The 19711-nt window shown below is 55.3% G+C and overlaps 1 protein-coding gene across 1 annotated transcript; it reads left to right on the top strand.

Annotated features, from left to right (window-relative positions):
• The first annotated feature begins 5226 nt into the window (after window positions 1–5226).
• On the top strand, window positions 5227–5986 carry LOC133914658 (predicted GPI-anchored protein 58). Its single transcript, XM_062357715.1, has 2 exons — window positions 5227–5679; window positions 5759–5986. The coding sequence occupies exons 1-2, from the start codon at window positions 5227–5229 to the stop codon at window positions 5984–5986; spliced, it is 681 nt and encodes a 226-aa protein (XP_062213699.1).
• The last annotated feature ends 13725 nt before the right edge of the window (window positions 5987–19711 follow it).

Raw genomic sequence — 19711 nt, 5'->3', positions numbered from 1 at the left:
TCAAAGCGGAGCAGACAAACGGCATAGACTTAGGCTTTGTCATGTCCCAAAATGTTAATTACATAATTAGGCGTGCCTAATCATAATAGCATTATGTTTTGTGCGATTTATTATCAATTTGAGTTTAAGCGCATTTCGAAAGTTATAAGTTTTGAACCTTCATGTGTTTCCCCCACATACACGTGAGTATTTGAGAGTGAAAATGACTTAGAAGTTAATTAGGAGAAACCCCATAGATATTAGAAAAGAAAAAGAAAAAGGAAAAGGAAAAGGAAAAAGAATGAGTCTTTTAACACCAAATTGCTCCCGGGGTCTAACCGAGGCTCCCCACGGTCTGACTATCAGTACATAGAGTGCCCATTAAGGGGATCGATCACACTCTCTCTTGCTCTCTCTTTCTTTTGCCCTCTCACTCTCTCCCTCACTCAAGCCGTAGACAGAGAAGAAGAGATCACCTCAACGACTTCGATGATTGGAGATTGATGGAGGAACCTTTCCCGAGCTTCTTGAAGACTTCCCTGAGGTCTTCACCCTTTTTTCTCGCTCGCCGGAGGCGCATTCTCCCCCCCCCCCCAAGCTCCCTCAACCTCTTTGGGGGTCCAATCGGTGGATCGAAGCTCCCCCAGAGCATTCCAATCCAATAGAAAGTTCCTCTACATTGAGGTGAATCTTCCCATGCCATCTTTCTATCGTTTCCTAGCTCTAATCATCTGTTGTTTGGATTTGAACCAAGAAACCCATGTATACCCTAGATCTAGATCTCATTCTCAGGGTTTTACGTGTACGGACCATTCAAGTCGTCCAAACAATCATAGAAAATGTTCCCCTAGTATTATAGAGTACTTTGGTGTCCTTCGTCGTCGAAGGTTTCGTTGGAGTCCTCACCGGTGACCCCGCAAAGGTGCTGCTGGTAAGGTCTGGTGGTATGAACGCTGCAAGGACCGGTTTGACCGCCAGTTAGGACCTGAACATCCAAGTTCAAACCCCTATACAGGAGTCAGACCGCCGCTAGGGTCGATCTGACCATTGGTCGGGTGTCAGACCGCTAGGCACCAAAGCTCTTTGATGGCTGCCGGTTAGACCATGTAACACCCTGATTTTCAGAATTTACAACTTTTTAAAAATTTCCAAGATTATTGAATAGCTTCACCAGTAGAATAGGTTTAAAACCTATTTTCTTAATCAATCAATCAATATAAGTTATTATTTTGTGTGCATTGCATGCTAAGTTTTGCTAGGAGCCATAAATGCATTAGAGTTCTTTTCCTCTTTGGTGTTTTGAGTAAAAAAGATTTTCAAAAGATTTTTACAAAATGCAGTAGTGAATAAGTTAAGGATCTTAATTGTTGGAATTCAAAGTCTTTGAATTCATCATCTATTCAATCCTTGATCATACATGATTCTTCTCTAGTTCAATTCAAATCTTATCCAAATCCTTGTTTAAAGCCAATCTCTCCTCTTTCTCAAAATTCTACCCAAATCCAAATTCAAATTCCTTATCTACTCCTATTCTTGTTCATCCTCATTTTTTGTTTCTTTTAAATTCACTCCAATCTCAATTCAAATTCAAACCCTATTCAAATTTCTCTGTAAAATTTTCTTTTCTAAACCTTAGATATAACTAAAGTGTCTTTTGGCTCAATTTTGCTTAAGTCCAAACCCTTAGCTAAGTCTTCTAGAAGACCTAACAAAGGATCCATGAAATATGTAAATTTTCGCGGAGTCCTAAACAGCCTCATATTCCCATGAAGTTTTGCAGTTCAAAACGGCCTCAAATGCAAATCTTGACAATACCAAAGTTGTAGGTCTCGTCGAGAGCTTCGATTTGAAACTATGGAACTCCCCTTTTGGATATTGGAGCTAGGAGTTATGGGCCCCAAAATCAGTGCCGAACAGATAAGTCCGAGTTCAAACAGTTTATATTGTGGTGCATTTTTGGACATCAAGATAGCATTTTCAGAAGTTCCAATGAATACCAAAGTTGTTTATCTTTTTGGGTACTGCAATTTAGAGTCAATAAATGTCCAATTTGGAGTCCGTACAATAGAGATATCATCCTTGGAATAAAGAGCTGCGAAAAAGGAAACCGTAACTGACTCGAACTCGAATCCGATTCGTGTTCGATTTGTACTCCACCTCAACCAGCCGCCGCTAGCCCTATAAATGTAAGTTGCACGCTGTCAGAGGGTGAACTCTTGTCGCAAGGATCCGGAGGGACCCCTTTTTGAGATTCGGTCGGGGAGATGATTCTGAATATGTTTGCGGGAGAAATAAATGGGTGTAAATGCGATGGCAGGTGGAATGGAAGGATCGAATGCAGAATGCAGTAAATGCACTGGAGGGATTTTTAGACAGGTTCGGACCACGGTGAGCGTAATACCCTACTCCTGTGTGGATGCTATAAATGCCCTGAGAATATCTATCAGGAATGTTGCTGGTTACAAGAATGTTTGTCTATCCTAGAGCTTCAGGCTCCTTGTTCTTCGGTGGTCTCAGCTTCTGTGCTTGTATTGAGTGTTCTTGAGAGTTTGTCTTCGCTCTGGATTCTTCAACCTCCAAAAGTCCCGTCTTTGTCCATGCCCGCCGGCTCTCTTAAATACCCGTCGGCGGTAGCGTACCCCGAAAGGGAGCGCACGAGTTCCAAGGTGCCATAAATGGAAAAGCGGTCATCATGGGCTGCTGCGCGAAGTGACGGGGGGGGGGGGTTGAAAACGCGCCCCCCGCCCTGTCTTGGTCATCATAATGGCATTGGCAATGGGCGTCGTGGAGAGGGCCCACCGGGCAGTGACAGAGCAGCCCGGCGTGCCCGCCCGGTCCTAATCGCCTGACACAGCAGGGTGGCAGGCAGGGCGCCTTGGGCCTTGCGATGCTATCCCGAGACGCGCCGGATGACTCGGGATGGGACCCATGCATTAAATGTCCCCACGCCCTTCTGCCAGAATATGGCAGGGACTGACACCGAGCGTGGCAGGAGCAGTTGGAGGTGACAGGCCACGCAACCTCTTAAATGCGGCATCGGGCCTTTCACTGGCTGACACCTCACCGCTGGACCCCTGTGGGGGCCACCGACGAAGGACTTCTTGGACCATCGGGGAACCGAGTGCTCGGGGGTCACTATTCATATCCTCGAGCACTCTCTCCCAGAAACGCCCTCTCTTGGCCCTCGGGGAACCGAGTACTCGGGGGCCACTGTTCGCAGCCCCGAGCGCTCTCTCCCGGAACTACCTTCCTTGGGTCCTCGGGGTACTTAGGTGCTCGGGGGGCCACTGTTCATGACCCCGAGCACTCTCTTCCCGGCACTTGGTCTTCGCAGGCCATCGGGAAACTCGAGTACTCGGGGACCACTATTCATGATCCCGAGCACTCTCTCCTGGGACTTAGTCTTCTCGTACCTCGCGGAGATGAACCTCGCGGGAAGGCGCCACGTGGCAGATTGCTGGCCTGGCCTCGGGATTCGGGGACCCCTGGTTCCTAATTCACCGACAGCAGCCCCCGGGCCCATTGGCAGGCGATGGCCCAGAGACTGCGGATGGGGCCTTTGTCTTTATCGAGGCTGAAACTAGCACCGACGCCATGTAGCGTGTTTTTAGGCGCTGGCCCCTCCGGCCCAGGCTTCTGGTACGGCCCAACGGGGAGCCGAACGGACGCGCGTCCAGCCAACTCCCGAGGCGCGTGATAACGAGGCAGGCGGAGTGTAATAACGAGGCAGGCGGCGCACGTGGCAACCACTTAGATCAAGAATAGTGCGCCTGGCAACCGCTGACAACCGCGCCGGTCGAGGGAGATTCGCCTGGCGCTCGCGTCGGTTGAGGAATTTTGCCTTGCCGAATGCGCCGCGGCAGGTGTAGTTTGAATTCCCAAAGATATAAAAAGGAGAGGGGAGCGAACCGCCCCCCTTTTTACGCCATCTTTGCAATCAAGTCTTCGCCTTCTTCCTCCTTGCTCTATAGAACTCTCGCCTCTCTCCGGCCCGCAACACATCCTTCCCCCCCCCCCATCGTCCCAACATGCTCCCCACCCCAAAAACAATGCCGAGGGCAGGAAGCAGCCACCGTGACAAGGGGGTCGACAGCGTACTATCGGAGTCACGATTCGTCAACGAGGAGGGGGCAGACAAGGTGCGGAAGATGATTGTGCCCGAAGGCCAACGGGAGGCCTCAGTGGTGACGCCGACGAACTACCCGCCCACCACGAACCGGCTGGGGCGCGTCGTCATCTTCGTCTCCTTCGTGGCAGCTGGACTGGTGCCACCGTTCTCAACGTTCTTCCTCCAGATCCTCGACACATTCGGAATTCAGATGGCGCACCTCAACCCGAACTCGGTGGTCATTCTGGCGATCTTTGCACATTTCTACGAGATGTTCATCGGAGTGCAGCCGTCGGTGGCGCTGTTTCATCACGTCTTCATCCTACGGCCGGCAGGGAAGAAGAGAGGCTTCTCCACCGCGGATGTCACTGACTGCTGCAACTTTCGGCTGTAGGACGGCTTGACAGAGGTGTACATCCCCCAGGTGCTGCGGAGCAAGCGAGATGATTGGCGGCGCGACTGGGTTTACGTCTACATTAGCCCCCACGACTGCCTCACGCTACCGGAGGAGGTGGCGGAACCCCAGAGGTTGATCTGGGAGACGGCACCGGCGAATGATGAGCGGATGCGGCCGGTGCTGAACCGTATCGATGACCTGAGCCAAGCGGGGTTGACGTCGGTGATGGTGGTGGTGGATTACCTGCGCCACCGCCTGGTGCCTCTGCGGGAGCAGGCCCGCCCCTGTTGGATGTACACCGGGCCCCATGACATCACCAGGACCCAGATCGGCGAGGACTGGGACCTGGACGAGGTGGCGTTGTCGGGCTTGCTCCAGGTGGTAATTGGCGTGGAAGACCTAACTCGGGCGGTGCCACCCCGGGAGCAGTTGGCGCTCAGCGTGGACCCGGGGTGGGTGGCGCTGCAAGTGATGCTGCCCGAGTTCGACGCCCAGGGTCTGGTCAACCGGCCGGGGCGCTAGAACCCTGGGACCATCCAGATCCCCGGGGTGGACGAGGAGACCAGCGGTGCACCGAGGACCAGCGGCCGAGATGCCGCAGGTGGTAGGCCGCAGGCGAGCGGCAAGGAGGCCGCGGGCGGCAGGCGCAGGCCGGCCGTGGGGCTGCCGCAGGCAGCAGCCATCAGGCCGGTGGAAGAGGCACCGTCGGTAGCGGAACGGTGGCCCCGGGGGACAAGGGAAAATGCCCCCGGACGTTCGTGCCTCAGCCGTCATCCTCATCGTCGCCGTTGCCTCAACAGCCATGGCCGTCGACGGGTGGCGCGAAGGAGGGAGGCCGGGGCGGCCAGTCGTCTGGCGCAGAGTCTACGACGGAGGTGAGGTCCAGGGCTCGGGAACCCGGAGACCAAGGCCAGCGCTAGAGTGGGTCTACAGCGAGTGCCCAAGCCGACCCGCCGCCGGAGACGGGCTCCACGGCGGAGGTGAGGCCCCGGGCGCCAGAGCACAGAGACCAAGGCCAGCACGGGAGCGCGTCTACAGCGAGTGCCCAAGCTGGCCCACTGCCGGAGATGGGCTCCAGGGCAGCCCCTCAGAGCCCCCTGCCGAAGAGGAGGAGGGCAGATTCTGGGCCAAAGCCGTCGGGCCCGGAGTTCAAGATCCCGGAATCACGATGGCAATACCAAGGACCAAAGACTGCGTAAGTTTCTTTTCCCCGAGCATGTTTCGCCCGGGGTAAGTTCGGGGACTAACCTGTTTTTGCTTTCATGCCGCCCAAGGATGCCACCGGAGACCAAAGGCGACTGGAAGCGCCAAGGCCGGCTCCCGCCCCAGGGCCAAGTGCGCCTGAGCCGAGCGCGCCGGATGAGCCGGAGCCGCTGGCGCCACCGAGCTCTGAGCCGAGGGCAGCGGCCGCGCCAGAGCTACCGGCGCCGGCCGAGCCCGCCCCTAGTGCTTCGAGGGTGGGGCAGATGGCCACGGCGAGGGCGGCGTCGTCAAGGCAGTAGTCGGGGACCCCGCAGAGAGGGCTCGCAGGGGACCCAGCGCCCGGCTGCCGTCCAACTAGGCCGCGGAACCCCTCCTGGACGTACTAGGAAGCACCCGGGAGGTGATCGAGCGGCTGGAGGCAGCCGTGGCAGGGGAACGAGCATAGCCCGAGGCCGAGCGCTCCGCCCTCGTAGAGGAGAGGAGGCGGCTGGAGGAGGTCAGCTGTCTTTTGGAGGCCCGCATCGCCTCGGCCCGCACTGCCCATGAGAGGGAGAGGCGCGCGATGGCCGAGGAGCGGGAGACCCTGGATGAAGTGTGCAAGGAGGCCATCGCCGCACAAGAGGAAGCCACCCGCTTGGGTGAGATATCGCGGCGGCACACCGCAGAGCTGCTCGCCAGGGAGCAACTGGTGCGGGCTCGGGAGGATGCCATCCTGCCACGCGAGAAGGCAATGGAGGCCTCCAAGGCAAACTTAGCCTGCCGGAACAACAAGCTTGAGCGGAGCCACGCCGAAGTCCTCCGTCGGGAGGAGGAGGTCGCGATCCGCGAGACTGACGTTGGAGTCACGGTGACGGCTCTGGATGCCTGGGAGGAGCAGCTGACTCGCAGTGAAGCGGAGGCTACCTCGGCGTCGGCGGCTTTAACTGCTCGAGTGGAGCAGGCCACCAAGTGGGAGGCGGAGCTGACTGCCCGGGAGCAGGCCCTCTCTGCCCTCGCCAAGCAGGTGAAGCAGAAGCAAGCCGAAGCCCCGGCGACCAGCGTCGTCCCGACCAGTGCAGCCGAGGAGATAAGCCTTGAGGAGCAGCTACAGATCACGAAGGATGAGCTCGAGACCATTATCGCCGAGCGGGCCAACATCAAGCTGATGATGTGAGACATCCTTTGGCAAGCACAGAGGTCCGTGAGGGTGGCCGGGCTCGGGCGAGTGTACGTGGGCGAGAAGGGGATGGAGTGAACGACCATCGGCCACATCGTCCTCGGCTTCGAGGAGATCAGCCGGCGACTGAAGGCGCTTCCCCAGGCCATGCAGGAGTTAGCCTCCCGAGAAGGGCGTGGTCTGGCCCAAGCAGTGGCCGAGCACGTCCTGGCCTGTTACCGGAGTCAGGACCCCAACTTCTCGCTGGACCAGGCCATGCAGGAGTTAGCCTCCCGAGAAGGGCGTGGTCTGGCCCAAGCAGTGGCCGAGCACGTCCTGGCCTGTTACCGGAGTCAGGACCCCAACTTCTCGCTGGAGCCAGCCCGACAAGGAGTGGTCGAGGCCGAGGATGGGGCCGCCCGAGAGGTTGTCTGGGGCGTCGCCGCCGAGGTGGCAGCTTGGTTCGCGTCGGAGCCACCGCCGGTGCTGAGCAGTGGCAGCAGCAGCGAGGACTCCTTGCCACCACCAAAGCCCGCCGACCTAGATTAGGCTTTTGTTTTTTCTTTTCTTGACTTGATATAAATATGGGAGTGATCCCTCTGAATAGCTATCCTTTTTTGAATATAATGGAAGCCTTTCCTTGGGATCGCAACTCCAGTGTTGTCTTGATGCTTGATGAAGTCTCTGCTCTTTTCACTTGATGTCCCGAGGAGTACTTAGTCGGACCGAGCCCGACCTTCCCCCCCCCCCCCCCCGCCGAGAACGAAGTCGCCCCGACCACTCATCTCCCGAGTAGTGAGGCCTTTCCACGCGTTCAGCCCCCGAGTCCTCGCGAGTCCGTAGCGGCTAAGTCAAGAGACAAAGGCACGAACTTCCTTGCTCGGGAGATAGGTCGATCCAGCACGGAGCACGCCACGACCAGTGAACGCTTTCCCATTTCGCGACCAGTCAAACAAGCAGACCGGAGACACGTGTGGGTGGAAATGCGACCAAGAGTCCCCACGGTTTGGTGGTGCCCGGGCTAGGACGGATCGGACCGAGCACCGATAGCCCGCCCCCAGGGTCTAGGCTCCCGACCACTCTTTGCTCGAGCGGTAGGATTACCCGAGAACCCCAGAGGCTCGGTAGTGCCCGGGGTACTTTTAAGCGGGCCGAACACCACGACCACCATGAAGGACTTCGGTCAGACATTGCCGTTCGTACGGTACACCTTTCTACTATCTGTTTTGTCATTCCGAGAAAAGTGAACACATGGGCAGGGTTTTGTGCATGAGGAGACCATCTCGCCGAACAGATTAGAATGCGAGGGACCCAAGGATAACTCGGGGAAAATAGATTGCTGAATATGTAAGGATGTAAATTCTATGACCTTAACCACTCACCAGACAGCTGTCAGCCTTTTGGCCGACCGATCCAGGAGTGGTATGCGCTCAAAGCTCGGGGTGCCCGGGAACTTGGTTCCTTCGGTCGGAGCGCCCGAGCACTAGAAAGCATGAGAGGGAGCCCGGGACCAGGCGGTCTCGACCACTCATGCCCGAGTGGTAGGACCACCCGAGGACCCCCTAGGCCTGAGTAGCGACCTGGGTACTGAGGCCCTTGCGGTCGAGCTACTTTTATTCTTGGTTGTTGATCTATAACTTAAGAAAATAGGAAAAGATTCTTTGTTTGGTGGGCTCTGTTAGTGCGGTACTCATTATAGACTACTCTCATTTTTTACCCGAGATCCCTCGAATACCCGGGCCGGTGAAATATGCAGACAGAGGCATAACCCAGAGGTCCTATGGCTTGGTGGTGCCTAGGAAGGACTGACCAGGCCGAGCACCGACAGCCCGCCCCTGGGGTCTAGGCTCCCGACCACTCTTTGCTCGAGCGGTAGGATTACTCGAGAACCCCAGAGGCTCGGTGATGCTCGGGGTACTGCCATGACACCAAACACCACAGCCTACCACAACAGACTTAGGTATGCGGCAACTGCCTACGCACATACCGATCGGGATTCTTTTATCAACGGGGAAAATGAGAAAGAACATTTTTCTCGCACAATCGAGCATCTCACCAGACATATTAAACATATGGTTTCCAGAGAAAAAATAAAATTTGAAACAAGAACTAGAGAGTGATAATATATATATATGGACAATTTTTGTACAAGACAGGGTGACTTACATAGTTAGTGGTAGGCCCCGACCAACTTGGGCGGGGGGGACCCCCGGCTTGGTTGGCTCGAGCACAAACATGCCACCTATGGATAGAACTTACACAGATGCTCGATGTTCCACGCGTTGGGGAGCGGCTTCCCATCCTCCGCAGCCAGCCGAAAAGAGCCTTCTCGCGGGACACCGATCATGGTAAAGGGGCCTTCCCACATGGGGGACAGTTTATTCCTTCCTTCGCGTGATTGGACGCGTCGGAGAACTAGATCCCCCACCTCGAGAGACCGGGCCTGGATGTGACGCTGATGATAGTGCTGCATGCTTTGCTGGTAGCGGGCTGCTCGGACGGCGGCACGCCGTCAGCGCTCTTCCAAGTAGTTGACGTCGTCGTGCCTTCGCTATTCCTGTTCGCCTTCGGAATAGGCATGCACCCGAGGGGAACCAAGGGTGATTTCGAAGGGGAGGATCGCCTCAGCGCCGTACACAAGGAAGAAAGGGGTCTCCTCGGTGGCGCAACTTGGCGTGGTCCGATTGGCCCATAGCACAGCAGGCAGCTCATCGATCCACCCTTTCCCATGCTTTGCGAGCATGTCGTAGGTCCCAATTTTGAGCCCCTTCAGTATCTCAGCATTGGCACGCTCGACCTGCCCATTGCTCCGATGATGAGCAACAGAGGCGAAGTAGAGCTTGATGCTGAGGTCCTCGTAGTAGTCCCCGAACAGGGCACTTGTGAACTAAGTGCCATTGTCGGTGATGATCCTGTTCGGGACACCGAAGTGACTTGTGATACCACGGATGAACTGAAGCGCCGTGTTCTTGGTAATCTTGATGACTGGAACCGCCTCCGTCCACTTGGTGAACTTATCAATGGCGACGTAGAGGTACTCACAGCCTCCGATTGCTCGAGGGAATGGACCGAGGATGTCCAGCCCCCAGACCGCGAAGGGCCATGACAGGGGGATGGTGTGAAGAGCCTGAGCTGGCTAGTTAATCTGCTTTGTGTGGAACTGGCACGCCCTGCAGTGTCGAACCAACTCGGAAGCATCCTGGAGAGATGTAGGCCAGTAGAAACCTTGCCGGAAGGCCTTCCCGACCAGCGTGCGGAACGATGCATGGCCACCGCACTCGCCCTTGTGGATCTCAGCGAGAAGCTCGCCGCCTTCTACCCAGGTGATGCACTTCAGGAGGACACCGTCTGTGCCGCACCGGTAGAGACCCCTGTCTACTATGGCATAGCGTTTGGACTACCGCGTAATTCTCTCGGCAGAGGCATCATCCTCGGGGAGGAACTTTTATTTCAAGTACCCTCGGATCTCGTCCATCCACGAGGCATCTTGAGAACCACCAGCAAGCACAACGTACTCGCCGGGCGGTGGCACCCTGATGGGGCTTCCCATTGAGGGCACCGTCGGGGTCCCCTGAACTAGGCTCGAGGGTTCCCCTTCGTCCTGGTCGGCAGGCAGGACGGAAGGACGTGTGAGCCTTTCTTCAAAGACTTCGGCAGGGACGTGCGCACGGGAAGAGGCCAGGAGAGAAAGGTCATCAGCCAGAGCATTGTCACAGCGAGATATATATTGCAGCTCCAGGCCGTCGAAGTGCCTCTCCAGCCTCCTGACTTCCGCCACGTACGCCACCATTTGAGGATCCGTGCACTGGTACTCTTTTGATACCTGGTTGACTACCAGCTGGGAGTCTCCCTTGACCAGGAGGCGATGAATCCCGAGGCCCACCGCGGCCCGGAGGCCGACGATGAGGCCCCCATATTCTGCCATGTTGTTGGTTGCTCGGAACTGTAGCTGCACGACGTACCGGAGTTCTTCACCTGTTAGGGAGGTGAGAACCACTCCGGCCCCTGCGCCTTTCAGCGTGAGAGAACCATCGAAGTGCATAATCCAGTACCCGGGCGCGTTGTGCCCGGGATACGCGGAAATCTCTTCTTGGTCGATCTCGGGGATGGGCGTCCATTCTGCCACAAAGTTAGAGAGCGCCTGGCTTTTGATCGCCTGGCGGGTGACAAAATGCAGATCAAACTCCGCTAGTTCCACCACCCACTTGACGATACGCCCAATGCCTTCTCAGTTCTGGAGGATCGGCCCCAGTGGGTATGTGGTAACCACCGAGACCTTGTGCGCCTGGAAGTAGTGGCGCAGCTTCCGGGAAGCGACGAGCATGGCATAGAGCAGCTTCTGGGCTTGGGGATATCTTATTTTGGCGTATCAGAGGACTTCACTGATAAAGTACACCGTTCGCTGTACACGGCGGGCCCTGACTGCGGCCTCACCCGAGGGCTTATCACAGCCCCCGAGCTCGGCGGAGTGGTCGGGGCTGGCCGAGTGCTCGGGCTCGACTCCCTGGTCGGGAGGAGCCGAGTGCTCGGGCTCAAATCCCTGCTCGGGAGGAGCCACGAGGACTGGGGAGTGCTCGGGGGCAGCCGGTAGCTAGGACCCATCACCTTGCCCCGAGCACTCATCACGCTCCACTACCAGTACTATGCTCACGACCTGAGGAGTGGCCGAGACGTAGAGCAGTAGTGACTCACCCTCGGAGGGGGCCACCAGTACGGGCGGCGAGGTGAGATATTTCATCAAATCGCGGAAGGCCTGCTCGGCCTCTGGTGTCCAGTCAAAGTGATCGGTCTTCTTTAGGAGTTTGAAGAGGGGGAGTCCTCGCTCCCCGAGCTTGGAGATGAAGCGCCCGAGGGCCGCCATGCAGCCGGCGAGGCACTGAACTTCCTTGAGTCGAGCCGGGGGTCGCATCTGCTCGATGGCCCGGATCTTCTCTGGGTTGGCCTTGATTCCTCTGCTAGAGACTAAGAAACCAAGGAGCTTGCCCGTGGGCACCCCAAAAACACACTTCTCAGGGTTGAGCTTCAAGCGGGTAGTGCGGAGACTGTTGAAAGTCTCGGCTAGATCTTCAAGCAGGGTGCGCGCGGTCTCGGGACTTGACCACGAGATCATCTATGTAAGCCTCGATGTTGCGGCCAACCTGTGAGTCAAGGGTAATGCACACAACCCGCTGGAAAGACGACCCAGCGTTGCGCAAACCAAATGGCATCGATACATAGCAATAAGTCCCCACCGGAGTGGTAAAAGAAGTTTTTTCTTCATCCTCTATGGCCATGCGGATTTGGTGATAACCAGAGTTTGCATCTAGAAAACATAAAAGATCGCACCCCGCGGTTGCATCTACAATCTGATCTATGCGGGGTAAAGGAAAAGGATCTTTTGGGCAAGCCTTATTTAGGTCGGTGTAGTCGACGCACATGCGGAGCTTGCCGTTGGCCTTCGGGACGATGACTGGGTTCGCCAGCCACTCGGGGTGGAGGACTTCTCGGATGAAGCCGGCGTCAAGGAGCTTACTTACTTGCTCCTGGATGAATTCCTGGTGCTCGGGCGCCTGTCGTCGGACTGTTTGCTTCACCGGCCATGCGTCCGGGTGCACAGCCAGGTGGTGCTCGATCACCTCCCTAGGGATCCCGGGCATATCGGACGGCTGCCATGCAAACACATCGACGTTAGCCCAGAGAAAGGCGACGAGCGCACTTTCCTATTTGTCGCCTAGGTCACCATCGATTCGGACGACCTGGGAAGCATCTTCGCCCACCACCACCTCCTTCGTTGGAACGGAGGTGTCGGTAGCGAGTCGGGGCTTGGATGAAGAGGGTCCCGGGCCCCCTGGATGACTTTGGACCTCGGCCCGAGCTGAGACCAAGGCCGAGGACAACTGCTTGGCACAGGAGATGGTGCTGCCGGTCTCGGGGGACACAGAGATGGGGCCCGCGGGGCCTGGCATCTTGACCGTGAGGTATGCGTAGTGGGTGACCACCATGAACCGAGCGAGCGCCGGGCGCCCGAGGATGGCGTTGTAGGGGAAGGGGAGTTCCACTACGTCGAAGATGGCGTTCTCCGTCTGGAAGTTATCTCGGCTCCCAAATATCACGGGCAGCTCAACCTGCCCAAGGGGCAGGGAGTGCCCAGGCATCACCCCGTAGAAGGGGAGCGACGGCTTTAGGCGCCTGGAGGGCACCTGTAGCCTCTCGAAGGCCTCCCAGGAAAGGAGGTTCAGGCCTGCACCCCCTTCGATCAGCACCCTCTTGTCCTTTACGTTGTAGATGGTGGGGGACACTACCAGGGGTAGTCACCCCACGCCTGCAGTATTTGCGGGGTGGTCGTCTAGGCTGAACGTGATCGGGGAGTCCGACCACTTCAGGGGCCTTACGGCTTCTGCAATCGGGGTCGCCGAGCACACCTCATGCCACATGGTCTTGATGATGCGGTGGGAGGAGGGCATGTATGCACCTCCGTCGATGAAAGCGATGGTGTGCTCAGGCTCCTGGAAGCCGAGCTCTTGGTTGTCGAGGGCGGCTCTATCGTCGCCGCCCCTGCGGGGCTCCTCACGGTCCCTCTGGCACTGCTCGATGAGACCTTTGACTGTGCGGCACTCCGTGAGGTCATGCCACTTGGTCTGGTGGATCTGGCACCACTTCCCCGGCTCACGCCTCGCAGGAGCGGGGGGCCCTTGCGGGAACGGGAGCCCTCGCGAGAGCCGAAGCCCAAGGAGGGGCTTGGGCCGGAGCCCTTGCGGGCGTGGGCCTTCGGTCGGCGGCCGCCTGGTGAGCTGGCCGGTGGTCAGGTTCCTGGGCCGGCCCATAGGCGGGGGCCTGGGCTGGCTCGACAGGGAGAGCCTCGCGCCTCCTTCTCTTTTTCTTTTCCCGCCTGTCGGAGCGGGAAGGACCTGGTTGATCGGCAGCGGGATGCTCAGGGTGCGGAACATGTCATGCCCGAGCCTCCACCACCTTGGCGCACTTGTCGGCCAGCGTGAAGAGTTCCGCGGTGGTTTCGATTCGTGCGTGCCCAGCTTCTCGAGGATCCGCTTGTCGCGGACACCCTGCCGAAACGCGACAATGATAGCGTGGGGGGTTATCCACGGGATGGTATTGCGGACCTGGCTGAAGCGCTGTATGAAGCGCCACAGTGTCTCTACCTCTTGTTGTTTGATGGCGTGGAGGCCGCACTCCAGGCCGGGGCGCGTGAATGTGCCCTGAAAGTTTGCCACAAACTGGTGACAGAGATCATCCCAGGAACCGATGGATCCTGGGGGTAAGTTCATAAGCCAAGAGCGGGCAGAGCCCCTGAAGGCAACATGGAAATAATTGGCCATCACCTTTTCACTGCTGCCAGCCGCTTCGACAGTGGTGGTGTAGATTTGGAGGAACTCAACAGGTTTGATAGACCCGTCATACTTTTTCAGTAGTTTTGGCCGGAACTTGGTGGGCTATTTGACCCGGCGGAGCTCGCTGGTGAAGGAACGACAGCCTGTGCCGTACCCTGCAGCGCGGGCAGCGCCTTTGGGCGGTGAACGCCGGCGAGTCGGGGAGCCCCGGCGGTCATGGGTCGGCATGGAGGAAGCCTGGTCCTCAGCTTTGGCTTCGTGCCGGGACTCCCGTTGGTGCTCAAGGGTAACACGCGTGTCTTCGACAGCCCTCCGCTCGTTGAGATGCAAGCGGAGGTCCTGAGCTCCGGTAGTGGCCAGGGGGGTCGCACTCCGCTTGGAGGCCCCCTGGCCAGTTCGGCCGCCACCCGAGGATGGACCGACCTTGGTTGCGCCGCGGTGGGAGGTAGCGCGGGAGCTCTCGACCAACACCTGATGGTGAGCCGTGCCGACCAGGGCAGCCACCTCCTGGAGCCAGCGGCCTTCTGGGGTTTCCCCCGCCGCCTGGACTGCTGGGTGCCTGAGGAGAGCTTGCGCCGCAAGCAGCGCACTCCCGGGACTGGCCTCGCCAAAGGCGAGCCTACACCGTAACGACGCCCGGCGCTGTCCAGACGTGGATCTAGCAGCAGGAGTTTCTGCCACCTGCTGAGGGTTAGGCGGTGTGCTAGCGACGGCGGCGGCAGCCCTGCTGGGCCCAGCGCCATGGCCCCCCTGAGAGGGGAGCGCCGTGCGTGCGGACCGTGGCTGCTACTGAGGAGCAGTAGCGACTGGGGCCTCCTGCGCGAGGGGCTCCATTTCCTCACTGGAGCTGGAGCCGGTGCACCGGAGACGATGGCGACCTGCCATTTTTTCTGTAGGAAAAAATAGACAAATTCAGGGATGCAACCCCCCTACCTGGCGCGCCAGCTGTCAGAGAGTGAACTCCTGTCGCAGGTATCCGGAGGGAGCCCTTTTTGAGATTCGGCCAGGGGGGATGATTCTGAATATGTTTGTGGGAGAAATAAATGGGTGTAAATGCGATGGCAGGTGGGATGGAAGGATCGAATGCAGAATGTAGTAAATGCACTGGAGGGATTTTTAGACAGGTTCGGGCCACGGTGAGCGTAATACCCTACTCCTGTGTGGATGCTATAAATGCCCTAAGAATGTCTCTCAGGAATGTTGCTGGTTACAAGAATATTTGTCTATCCTAGAGATTCGGGCTCCTTGTTCTTAGGTGGTCTCAGCTTCTGTGCTTGTACTGAGTGTTCTTGAGAGTATGTCTTCGCTCTGGACTCTTCAGCCTCTGAGAGTCCCGTCTTTGTCCGTGCCCACCGGCTCTCTTAAATACCCGCCGGCAGTAGCGTGCCTCGAAAGGGAGGGCATGAGTTCCAAGGTGCCATAAATGGAAAAGCGGTCATCATGGGCTGCTGCGTGAAGTGACGGGGGGGGGGGTTGAAAACGCGCCCCCCGCCCTGTCTTGGTCGTCATAATGGCATTGGCAACCGGCACCGTGGAGAGGGTCCGCCGGGCAGCGACAGAGAAGACCGGCATGCCCGCCCGGTCCTGCTCGCATGACACAGCAGGGTGGCAGGCGGGGCGCCTTGGGCCTTGCGATGCTATCCTGAGGTGCGCCGGATGACACGGGATGGGACCCATGCATTAAATGTCCCCACGCCCTTCTGCCAGAATGTGGCAGGGACTGACACCGAGCGTGGCAGGAGCAGTTGGAGGTGACAGGCCACGCGCCCTCTTAAATGCGGCATCAAGCCTTTCACTAGCTGACACCTCACCACTGGACCCCTGTGGGGGCCACCGACAAAGGACTTCTTGGGCCGTCGAGGAACCGAGTGCTCGGGGGTTACTGTTCATATCCCCGAGCACTCTCTCCTGGAAACACCCTCTCTTGGCCCTCGGGGAACTGAGTACTCGAGGGCTACTGTTCGCAGCCCCGAGCACTCTCTTCCGGAACTACCTTCTTTGGGTCCTCGGGGTACTTAGGTGCTCGGGGGCCATTGTTCATGACCTAGAGCACTCTCTTCCCGGCATTTGGTCTTCGCAGGCCATCGGGGAACTCGGGTACTCGGGGACAACTGTTCATGGTCCCGAGCACTACCTCCCGGGATTTAGTCTTCTCATACCTCGCGGAGATGAACCCTGCGGGAAGGAGCCACGTGGAAGATTGCTGGCCTGGCCTCGGGATTTGGGGACCCCTGGTTCCTGATTCACCGACACACGCCCTCTCCTACCCCTATTCCATGCCACCAAACTCTAGAAGTCACTGCTGCCCTTTCCGTGTTTTGTCGTTCGCCGGAGCCATCGTCGTCGCTGCCTGTGATGCACTACCTCGTCGTCTTCTCCGCGAATCCTCCTACCTCGACCATCAAAGCAAAGTGAGGACCCCTTCTTTTCCTCCCTTACTACTGTTTTAGCATCATAATATGTCCCTAGCTAAGCCCTAGCCTCGTTCAAAGCCCGATCTACGCCGTCACGGTCGTCGCCATCGCGGACAGCCGCGCTGTAGCAGATTGGCATCGACGTTCCAGACCGACCAGAGGTTAAATCACCAAGCCCTTTCACCGATACATGTCCCATGATGTTCCCCACACCCTCACCAACCAGGTCGGCCAGTAGAGTAGACAAACCACCATAATCAAGGTCGACATACCCGTTGTCCGATTTCTAGATGCATTCTGTGCGCACACCGGATTTGAATTCACGTTCCCCGTCAATCCAAAAGCCGTATGGATGCACCAACTGCGTCACGATGTATCCCATTGAGTCTTCTATGTGACCCTAGGAGTCCATCCCTGTTTGTGCAGCGACACGACCAGGACGCCATTGCCAACCACAGCACGTCGTAGCCATCACCCGTCTCATCTCTGCTAATTGTTCTTCCTCTCAGTGGATGATCTACCCAAAACTATGCTGTAGCATTGTGTTCCCAGGATATATGAACATCTCTATTCAAACGTTTTCTCAAATTTCATAGCCAATCTCTGGGAACGCGAGCGTCTTTGTTTCTGCATCTGTTCACGGTCACCACCAAACCTAGAAGCAGCCATCGCTATTTTGCCACTACCTCGGATGACCCCTTCCAAAACCAACCGTACCACTGAGTTAGTCTTTCTGCATTCTACACCATGCTTCCCTCATTTCACTGAAATACCACTAAAGCCCGACATCGATGTCTGTGGCCACGTGCCCGATCGCCATCTTCGATGAAACCCGAACCACCACCACTACATAGAGTCACCGGTAGTATCCTTAACCTAGAAGAGCAACCTTTGGTCTTTTTGATCCATCATAGGTGATCTATACTAGACCTCAGCGTATCCCTTCTTTAATCCAAGATGGTACTTGCATAGCATGCCAAGTCAGCACCGAATCATCCTCCTTAGTTTAGTTAGCCCTATACTTTTTGAATATTGCGCAATGATGTTGTCAAGACTGACATAGTGATTGTGCAATAAACTCTTTCCCATATGAAGATAACTTCAGTAAACTAGTCTTTCCTTTCAGTCTAATCCATCTTCTGAAAGCCCGTTCTCTTTTCATCTTAACTCCGATTTAGGCGATTCTTGCGTCTAAATGTTTCTAAAATCATACCTATCCAACCATAGTGTTTTTAAAGTGTTTTGATGATGTTTGGTATGTTGTTCTTAGTATTTTCCTTTGTGTTGTTTGTCGGTAGTTCTCGCGATTAGTCGATAACGTTCCGGAGCAGTTTGAGGAACTTCAAGACCAAAGTTTCGTCAACACTGAGCAGCATTGGGAAAAAGGCAAGTGTCCTTGATCATCTTGAACCTATGTTTTTAAATGTTTTGTTTTACAAAATTGCATGCAGTGTCTGTCAATATGATGGGTAGTCACCTATATTAGGGTTTTCCCTAGATTTTCCCTTATCATCCCTTGAAACCTAGATGGTTTATGGTTAGGTATCTTTGGTGGGTAGATTGCGTAGCCATGCTTTTGGGATATTGGGAAGTGTCATAATCTTGACTAATGAACATGGAACCTTAGGCCTTGAGCAAAGTAGTGTTGTTGATGATGATGGTTATATTGTTGGCTTAGTGTTTGCTCAAGTGCCCTAAGTAAGGACCGGTTTGTGGAGTGACAATCCAAGAAATATTGTACCAACCACGAGACCTGGTATGGGACAAGCCTGGCCTATTAATTAGTAGATTCCAATTTTTGTGCGTGCCAAACAGAAGAGTGGATGTGTGGGGATGGCAAAGACCAGAACCATTTGGCTAGTAGTATGAGATGTGTAGTGAAAGGGAAGAGTGAAATCTTTCTGGAGCTATAAGGCGTAAAAGGGGGCTTCTAGTTGGTGTGAATGCCACTTTGACAGCAGTGAAACCTAGCAGGCATGCACATACTGGATGAAACTTTGTAACGGCTTTGTAGTGACTTTCCAGGTGACACACCACTGGTGTGTATTAAGTGTCTAGCTAACACGGCAACATGGAAATCATGACTTGTGGGGAAAGCTGGACAACCTCTGCAGAGTGTAAAATATGATATATCAGCCGTGGTTATGAGAGACTTGGATCTTCACATGATTAGTGGGTTGTGATGATGGGTTGTGGTTATGGTTCTGGTACAGGGAGTACTAGATGGTTGTGGTTTTGGTTATAGTACAGGGAGTACTAGACGGTTATGGTATACAAGGTGGGGAGCCTTGTATGCTAGGTGTTGCACTGTATGGGTTACATTCACTTAATAATTGTTTAATGCTTTTTGAGTCCAAATATGTTTTCATTACTCGTATTTACACAAATTTACCATGTGTTAGCCTATTCTTGATATAAGCCTTCATATCATTATCTTTCCCACACTTGCTGAGCGTATTATGTGCTCACACTTGCTATCTTCCCTATGCCATGCGACACCTGTATTGCTGCTCAGTGAGTGAAGATGTTGAAGACTATCAAGACAAGGTTGTGACGTTCTAGGTGCATGTCTCCCGGTCGGTTGTCTGCAGTGTTGTTGGCACCAGTACTTCTGTTCCGCTGTAGATATCTTCATAGAAGACAATATATGTCAATTGCTGTAAGAGTTTAACGTTTATTTAATAAAAGTATTCCTTTTGTTACTTCACCTGTGATGTCCTTATGTGTGTTGAACATCCTGGGCACACATAAGCCGCATCTGGTTTTGTCCATTAAAACCGGGTGTGATAGACCACCACTTCCCCGTCAGTCTGGCAGCCAGCCATTCAAGCTTGTATGTACTTAGGTTACCTTGTCTAATATTTCAAACTTTCAAACCCTAATCTTTTGGCGGTCTTTTGCAAATGTTTTCAAAACATGGCACTCTATTATTGTTCAAGCACGCATCATATGCACACGTTTTCATTGTTTGATTATTTATCGATGCATTCTTATTTTTTTAGAGAGTGATGCGCCGCCATTCTTCATGGTCAACATGGTCAAGACCGACACCGAACTGGTTCTGAACATGAGCGAAGCACCTAGAGTAGCAAGGCAAACATCTAAACATATTGCATCCTTTTGATTTGAATCAAGTGGAATCTAAATTGA

Source organism: Phragmites australis, chromosome 4, assembly GCF_958298935.1.
Source record: "Phragmites australis chromosome 4, lpPhrAust1.1, whole genome shotgun sequence".
NCBI lineage: Eukaryota > Viridiplantae > Streptophyta > Magnoliopsida > Poales > Poaceae > Phragmites > Phragmites australis.
This window is presented reverse-complemented; position numbering and strand designations above follow the sequence as displayed.